Source organism: Lolium rigidum, chromosome 6 (assembly GCF_022539505.1).
Source record: "Lolium rigidum isolate FL_2022 chromosome 6, APGP_CSIRO_Lrig_0.1, whole genome shotgun sequence".
Classification (NCBI taxonomy): domain Eukaryota; kingdom Viridiplantae; phylum Streptophyta; class Magnoliopsida; order Poales; family Poaceae; genus Lolium; species Lolium rigidum.
In genome coordinates this window covers 327,410,285-327,419,563 of record NC_061513.1, presented here as the reverse complement: position 1 = coordinate 327,419,563, position 9,279 = coordinate 327,410,285, and the positions used below count along the sequence as shown (strand labels likewise).

Below are 9,279 nucleotides of genomic sequence, written 5' to 3'. Positions count from 1 at the left end.
CCCAGAAAACATACCGATAATGTGTACTCCCTTCATTTTTATTTAATTTGCGTTCTAGATTTTATTAAGACAAACTTTATCAAATTTAACAAAAAATATAAGAAAAAATATCAATAACCACAATACCAAATAATATAAAATATAGCTCGTGACAATTCTAATACTACTATAACTTTTACGTTGTGACAGTTGATATTTTTAAAAAGTACTTTGTTGAGCTTTATAAAGTTTGATTTTAACTAACCAAGATGCAAAGTAATTTTGAACGGAGAAAGTACTTTTCTACCATCACATTGCTGGACTATTGTCAAGAAAAGAACATAATTAGGCACCTCTGAGGCTCTGAAGACGGGCCATGGAGTTGGTAGGAACAAGAAGAAGCTGCAGAACAGGACGAGCTACTGTAGCGATTAGTTGCAGAGCACGGGGTTGGGATTGGATAGAGCTAGGAAAGCGCCACTCCACCATCTTTTGACCCCGACGTTCATTCATCTTGTAGGACCTCCCCTACACACCACAGCACAGAGCATTGAACAAATCTCGGTCAGCTTCCATCCGACTCCTATCCTCGTCACCCTTCCGGCGACCTATAAATACCAAGCGATCCTCACTTCCCTGCCAAGTCAAGCAATCCACACAACAACCAAGATACAAGGAAGCAGCGGTCACCAGCTCCCGAGAAGCCAAGTCTGTCTACGATCAATTCTTTCTCGCTTACCAACTCCTTTCAATTCTTGCTCCAATGGCGGCCGCCAAGTCCGTCGAGCGGCTGTCGCAGAGCCTGGTGACCCCGGCGGAGCCGACGCCGGCCGGCCCGCTCCGCCTGTCCTGGCTCGACCGCTACCCGACCCAGATGGCGCTCATCGAGTCGCTCCACGTGTTCAAGCCGGCCCCTGAACGGGACGGCGACGGCGCGGGCCCGGCGAGGACGATCGAGCGGGCTCTGGCGCAGGCTTTGGTGCAGTACTACCCGCTCGCTGGCCGCCTGGGATTCACGGACGACGGCGGCCTGCTGCAGGTGGACTGCGGCGGCGACGGCAGCGGCGTCTGGTTCACCGAGGCCGAGGCGGCATGCGGGCTCGAGGACGTGGAATATCTGGAGCACCCCATGATGATCTCCAAGGACGAGCTGCTGCCACCCACGCCCGCCGCAGAGAAGGACGAGCGGAAGCTCGTGCTGCTCGTTCAGGTCACCACCTTCGCCTGCGGCGGCTTCGTCCTTGGCTTCCGCTTTAGCCACGCCGTCGCCGACGGCCCCGGCGCCGCGCAGTTCATGGCCGCCGTCGGAGGATTCGCGCGCGGGAACCGTGCCGCCACCACAGTAGTGGAGCCGCAGTGGGGCCGCGAGGCCATCCCGAACCCGGCCACCGCCGTCATCGGCAGCCTGCCGAGTCCCGAGGGCGCCAAGAGCCTAGAGTACCTCGCCATGGACATCTCCGCGGAATACATCGCCCACTACAAGGCCCAGTACAACGACGCGTCACACGGGGGCTCCTGGTGCTCGGCGTTCGAGGTGCTGGTGGCCAAGGCGTGGCAGAGCCGCACCCGCGCTGCAGGCTTCGAGCCGGAGTCCGACGTCCACCTCTGCTTCGCCATGAACGCCCGCCCGCTGCTGCACGCCTCGCTCCCGCGCGCAGGCGCCGGGTTCTACGGTAACTGCTACTACATCATGCGCGTCTCGGCGCCCGCCGGCAAGGTGGCCGGCTCGTCGATCCCGGACGTGGTGAAGATCATCAAGGACGGCAAGAGGCGAATGCCGGCGGAGTTCACGCGGTGGGCGACGGGTGAGGCCGGCGCTAATGGTGGCGTGGACCCCTACCAGATCACGGCGGACTACCGGACGCTGCTAGTGTCGGACTGGTCGCGGCTCGGGTTCGCCGAGGTCGACTACGGCTGGGGGCCGCCGGCGCACGTCGTGCCGCTGACGAACCTCGACTACATTGCCACGTGCATACTCGTCAAGCCGTGGGCACACAAGCCTGGGGCACGGCTGATCACCCAGTGTGTGACGCCCGACCGCGTCGCCGCCTTCCACCAGGGAATGCTAGACATGAACTAACCTCACCGGAGCCGAGCAGGACGAAGAAGAAAATGAGGGAGTTGATTTGACTGCGTAATTAGATACTCGGTCGCATTGGATTGGTTCTATGGGTGTTCTTGACTTTTCTTGGTGGTGGTGTTTAGTGTAACTGAAAATATAAGCAACTGATCCTGAATTTGTGGAGTTGATTACTTATTGTGTTTGGTGGGAAGCCACCAACTAGCAACTAATTAAACTTGTAATTCGTGGGATATAAAAAGTGCTGCTAAATGGTGAACCTGGCACCCCTTTCTGCCACGCCCGCGGTCTCAGACAGGGGGATCCGCTATCACCCATGCTTTTCATCCTCGCCATCGACCCCCTACAACGCATCCTTTACTCGGCCACTCAATTGGGCATTCTGAGTCCCATACGCTCTAGGACCAACCGATGCCGCATCTCTCTTTATGCGGACGACGCCGGAATCTTCGTAAACCCCAGTAAGGAGGACCTTCGCGCCATCTCTTCCATTCTAGACTGCTTCGGAAAGGCCAGTGGACTTGTCACCAACATGACCAAGACGGAAATTTTCCCGGTGCGCTGTGCCGACGTGGACCTTCAGGAAATTCTCAATGACTTTCCCGCGAAGCTTGCCTGCTTCCTCGGCAAATATTTGGGGCTCCCTCTCGCATTTTCGCCGTCTTCGGAAGGTGGACCTACAGCCCCTAATCGACAAGATCGCCGGAAAGCTCCCGGGTTGGATCGGCAAGAACCTTGCTAGACCTGGAAGGGTCATCCTTGCGAAGACGGTGCTCATGGCCACTAGCACTTACCACGCCACCGCCATTCCTCCGCCAAAATGGGCTCGTGAGAGGATCAACAAGATTGCCGGGACATTCGTCTGGGCTCGTGAAGAGGGCGAACATGCCGCCCGGGGAAAGCTCTTGTGAATTGGAGAACGATATGCGAGGCCAAAGAAGTCTGGGGGCCTCGGCATTCGGACATTGAGAGATCCGGACGTGCCTGCGATTACGTTGGCCTTGGCTCCAGTGGACTGATCCGGACCGCGCTTGGTCTGGCTCAAAACTTCCATGCGACGACACCGACATGTCCCTCTTCAGAGCCGCCACTAAAGTTACCATTGGAAACGGGGAGACGGCCAAATTCTGGCACGACAACTGGTATGCTCGGGGCCCTCTATCTCAATGGGCGCCCGACCTCTACAGAATTGCCACGAGGAAGAACCGTACGGTAGCCAAAGAGCTAAGTGAAAACAACTGGATCCGCTCTGTCGCGTCCCTCAACTCGCCTCAACAGGCGGCGCAATATATCGACGTTTGGGAGGCCGTTCACTCCATCAACCTTGCCCCCGAGTTGCCGGACACCATCGTCTGGATGCTTAATGCCGATTCAACCTACACCGCTAGCTCCGCCTACGAGGCACAATTCCTTGGCTCCCATGCCCGCTTCGATGCCATGAAGATTTGGTCGGCACACGCCGAGCCCAAATGCAAGTTGTTTGGCTGGCTAGCCCTTCATGGAAAGCTCCTTACCGCCGATATGCTTGCCATCCGAGGATGGCCTCACGACCCTCGATGCCCATTGTGCCTCAGCGAGCCTGAGACAGCTGACCACCTTTGCGAAACTGCCCGTTCACGGCGGCTGTCTGGAACCTTGTCAAATCTTGGGATGGCGACTCCTCTGATGACCGACGCCTTGACTTCCAATCCATATCTGACTGGTGGAACGACATGATAAAAGAAAAGCCACAGAAAGAAAAGAAGCGCATCAGCGGCCGGTTCCTATATGTGCTCTGGAACGCTTGGAAGGAACGAAACCGGTGCATTTTCACTGGACAACGTCTTACCTACCTTGAGGTCGCAAGCATAGCAAACGAGGATATCCTCCAAAGGGATCGTGCTATAAATGGCTTCGGTCCGGCCATCCCGGCCGATCCGGATTAGTTCTCTTTTTTGGTAGCTCGTCCTTCATGGTGGGTTCTGGGCATTTTACCACCTTAATCTAAAAATGCCCTCTCTTTGTACAGTTTGGACCTTGTTGTTCCCTCTTGCTTAATGAAAAGGCAGTGCTCCTGCCGGTTGCTCCAAAAAAAAAAAAAAAAAAATTATCAACTGATTCATCTACAATTTTAAATCCAAACATTTGTCTCAGTTCACCAGTTAAGCGACATGACACATGACAGTTGACTGAGATCTTCTTCTCTTCAGAGTTCAATGGTGTGTCATGTGTGTCGGTCGTGTCAACGCTTGCCGTTCCAAAAGAATTCTAAGAGACAGCCAGCCAGGGCATATTTCTTCTCACAGCAGTTACTCTGTTCTTCTGACTTTTTTTTTCCATGACAGTATAAAGTGCATTACACTACAGTTTACCAGATCTGGATGATCAATAGATCATTTTTATTTACCTGCTAACATGCATCTCGTTGCAACTTGCAACATCGCCTGTTCGGCATCTTCGCCAGCAGCTTAAGAGATTTCAGCTGAGATAATCAAAAGTTCAGATGCAGCTGGCGTGATTTATATTGGTCACTGATTCGTACCTAACTGAATCTCTTGCAACTGATCACCAACTAAACTTGTTAGTTCCCTGCACACAAAAAAAAAAAAAAAAAAAAAAAAAAACTAAACCTGTTAGTTGTGAAGTATAAGAATTATCATTTGCATCGATTTTTTTATTGAACATTTGTCTAAGTGGAACAGTTAAGCGACCTCACAGTGACAAAGATCTTGTTCTCTTTAGAGCTTAGTGGTGCGTGTCTGCTTTATCACTGGACTGCAAGTGACGCTAGACATGTTTCCTGAACAGAATGTTTAGAGCCTGGGTACATATTCATCTATTTGATACTCAGTTGTCACTGATAGACAAAAGAAGGCATCTGACCACAACATCAACATGACATCCACTAGGCATTGCACAGCTAGATCTAGATCAGCTACTAAGCATCTTATTTATCAGCTAACATGTGTTTCGTTACAACTTGCAACGTAACCTACTCTTCATCTTCGCCTGCAGCTTAAAAGAGTCCAGCTGAGATAATCAGAACCTCGTAATACACTTGACCTGATCTGTATTGGACAGTGGTTCGAACCTAGGTGAACCTCTACAACCTGAATGGCACTTACACTGACACTTCCCATTTTACCATCTTCCAACTGGACCAGTATCCAACACTCACTTATCTAAGTAAATTCTTCAGCTCACCTTCCACCTCATCAGATGAATCCAATGAAAAAAATGTAGGTCAGACCTAATGATCAGAACCAGGACACAGTGATATGCTAACCACAGAGACCTCTTAAACAATAATAACATTAGCAGCCTAATAGAAGACCAGATAAGATAACCACATGGCTGAGCTGATTACCAAATCCCATTTGATTAAGCTGATGTACTGCTATATTGGTAGCACTGCGCATCTGATCTAAAGAAAGGACGATCTAATGATGGTCAAGCAGCCTCTGGTTAGCTATAGCATTAGTTAATGATGGTCAAGCAGCCTCTGGTTGGCTGATCTTTCTGTTTGTCACTGTCACTGTATGGTGGGTCAGTCATTCCATGTTCTGAATCCTGACTATCTGCATGATCTATCTGTATATAGCCCTATCAATTCGAGAACCAGCCCGATTAACGGTCTTTAGTGTAATTGCAATAAGCAATTCCATAAATACCTGAATTTAAGAAGTTAGGTGTTGATTGATTTTGGCGGGAATCCACTAACAAACTATTCATTCATGCAATGTCACCAAAATTTGTGGCACTTCTCGCCGTCGGACAGTTGCGAAGTAGGCCTTCCCGTGGTGCACTGTCACCCTTGGACCAATGAAGGTGTTAGGGAATTTTTTGGGGAGGTAGGATTATGTCACTGAGTGGTCGGGCTCTCCATTCCTTACAGCATCTCCAGCCGTCTTCCCGACGAGGCCTGTAGAACGCCTTTTTTTCATCTGGATGGACGAAAACAGCCCAGCCACGCCCGTGGCTTCTCGATTTCGTCCGGATTAGACCTTTCATCCATCCGGAGAGCCCAGGCCATCTCCGGGTTCCCAAGGCCCGGCCGGGGACTCCGGACGAAACAAAAATGCGCGAAACGTCGAGCGGGCCCGCGTTTTCGGCGACACAACTGGTAGTTCCCTCCATTAATTTCGTTTTCCCTCCAAATTGCGACGCATAGAACCATTTTCCCCGCCGAAATTCGGAGCTACCGCCATTCTCCCCCACAGTTGCATCTCCTCCTCTTCTCTTCCACCACCATGCCGCCGAAGAAGCTCGCCGCCGATTGCGCGCCGAAGGCGAGGAAACCGCGGGCGCCAAAACAGAGGCCGCCAGGCATGTCAAACGCGGATTGGGCGGCGGATCAGGAGCGGCGGCGGGGCGAAACTCGCGCCAGGGCGGAGAGGGAGAAGAAGTGCAACGCGAAGAGGGTGGCGGCGGCGGAAGAACAGGCGAGGTTGATCTCCATCAACTTCGGCCAGCCGCGCGTCGGCCAATTCCCCGGGCCATGGCTGACCCAAGGTATGATTGGATCTCCTTCCTTCTCGCCGGCGTCGCTGGCCATGGCCATGTTCCACGACACCTACGCCACCGGCATGGTCGGGTTTACTCCGTCACCGTCGGCGTACGATGGCGCGATGTACGAGGGCATCTTGCCTGCCCTGCGACATGGGCCGCTCTCCTTCTCCAATTCGGGATGCCGCCGCCCAATGAGCCTGTGATGCATGAGATGATCACGGCGGGCTCTGTGGCCGCCGCATCGAGCCCGAGTTTCTTCACCCATCCAGCACGCCGCCGGGAGGGACGAACAGCACGCCGTGCGGTGGAAGGCGATGCTCGCCAACCAGGGCATTTGGATTGCCTTGCTCAATGAAACAATCGCGGCGAAGAAGAGGAACACCAACCTGGCGTTCCTGATCGGCGGCAACGACGCCAACATGGACGAGGAGATGAGGGCTGGTACGACGCCCATCGCCAATACATCCTCCGGCCAACGTCGGCTCCTTCGTCCTCCGCATCGACGTCTACTCCCTCCGCTTCGACAACTGCAAACGCCGATGCTTCGCCTGACGATGCCGATGCGACGCCTGACGCTGATGCAGACGCCGATGCTTCGCCTGACGGGACCGCCGATGAGCCTGTAGTCGTCTAGTTTCGGTCGCCGGAATGGTGGCTGATCCGATCGCCGGACAAAGGCGATTCTTTTGTGTAGCGGTAAGACAATGTTTTAAATCTATCGCCGCTGCCGGGCGAAAGCCGGGGGCGCGACTGGGAAAATGTTGCCCCCCCCCCTTGTTACATCCAATCCGGCGTTTGTTAAATCCGGATTTACGCCCGGGGGGGGGGTTGAACGGCTGGGGATGCTCATATATATTGCTGGCGAGGGGACCTAAACCATGATTTAGTTTGATGCCTCTGATCTGGGCGCATTTGTTGCGTGAGGGCGAGGGGTATGAACTTCGGTTCGTGGTCTCTCCACTTAACACCTTTATCTTACCCTCGAGTTGGAGATCAATCAACATTTCAAAGTCATATTAACTTCCATATATTTGCAGAACGTGTTAGGATCAAGCCCACATATGGCAAAAGTCTAAATAAAACAGTGATATGTAAAAAAAGTGAAATTGAGCGAATATTAGTATATGATTTTCCTTTCTGACGTACAATCTATAGTTTTATCGCAATATGTAGATAAAATTAATTTGAGCTTAATGTGCCTTATTTGTTGATATTGTCTGAACTATCAAGTATCGATGGTATATTTTTTGTTACGATTGTTCATACCATCGAGCACGCGGAATACCTATCTCAAATAGTCAAATAGAGTAGCTAAAATATGATTGAAAGCGCTGGATAAGGTCGATCTGTGGTAATTCCACTAGTATCTGTTTATCCATGTGTTAAAATTAATAACATGAATCCCGTTTCAACAAAAGGTGACATGCATGAATGCTACTTGGTCGCTGAGTGGGGGCTAGTCAGTAGGCACTATATCTAAGATATCTTTTGTTCGATCGATAGTTTTCATAAGTCACATGTTTATCGAGTTCACAGCGTTGAACTTCGGCATGAAAAAGTATACATCGTGGTTATAAAATGAAGTGTTAAAGTAGCAACTCGTAAGAGCATCTCCAACAGAGGCTCTAAAATTTAGCGCTGTAAAAGTCGTTTGCAGCGCGCTCGATTCGGATATAGCGCGCGGCGCCGACGCGTGCTTCTCCAGAGGCTCTATTTTACAGCGCAACCACGAAGCCGAAAAACAACCCTTTGCCAGAGGCTGTAAAATAGAGCTCCACAAACAAGTTTCTTCAACATTCATAGAACAAACAAGATCAAACAGGCTACAAATAAATCTGAAAAATTCAACTAAATTACTGTGCATTATCCATGTAGCTAGAAATTGATATAGCTAGCAAGCTAGCAATCGAATCTCCATGCGCGGCCGGCCGAAATTAGTTCGTGCGTGCGTGCGCGGCCACATCAATCGGGTCCGCGCGCGGCCGAATCGAGTCTAGCTAGCCACAACAATCGAAATCGAGTCCGTGCCTGTGTGCGCGGCCGGCGGAGCTCGCGAGCGCGGCGGCCAACGGAGCTCGTAGCGCGGCGGCCGGCGGAGCTCGCAGGGGGCCGACGGAGCTCGCAGCACGGCGGTCGACGGAGCTTGCGGGCGGCGGTCGACGGAGCTCGCAGGGCGGCGGCCGGCGGAGCTTGCGGGGAGGCCGGCGGAGCTCGCACGGCGGCCGACGGAGCTCGCAGCACGGCGGCCGGTGGAGCTCGCAGGGAGGCGGCCGACGGAGCTCGCAGGGCGGCCGACGGAGCTCGCGGGGCGGCGGCCGGCGAAGCTTGCAGCACGGCGGCCGGTGGAACTCGCGATGCGGCGGTCGGCAGAGCAGAGCAGTTTCTTTTTCGCGCGAGCGGTTCCAGCTTACAGCGCGCGCTAGCCGGCGTCCTAGATATGCAGCTTTGGATAGCGCAAACTACCGCGCGCATAAAAATATTTACAGCGCGATCTACTTTGCAGCGTCTGCTGGAGGACGCAAAAACGCATTTGACGCTGTATATTGGCAGTTTTTTTTAGCGCGCGCCCAGTTTACAGCCTCTGTTGGAGATGCTCTAAGGTCGTTTGACGGGAAGCAAATTAAAGCAGCACGCATCACTGCACAAACGCCCACAGGGCCACACGCACATTCTGATGAATGAACTAGATATTTTTTTTTTTGTAACGGAATGAACACATAGTAATTGGAATC

The 9,279-nt window shown here is 52.4% G+C and overlaps 1 protein-coding gene across 1 annotated transcript; it reads left to right on the top strand.

Annotated features, from left to right (window-relative positions):
* Positions 1–647: 647 nt before the first annotated feature.
* LOC124667387 (acyl transferase 7-like) lies at positions 648–2,230 on the top strand. The gene has a single exon (XM_047204678.1). It carries the CDS (start codon positions 743–745, stop codon positions 2,057–2,059), a length of 1,317 nt encoding a protein of 438 aa, XP_047060634.1. The 5' UTR covers positions 648–742; the 3' UTR covers positions 2,060–2,230.
* Positions 2,231–9,279: the final 7,049 nt, after the last annotated feature.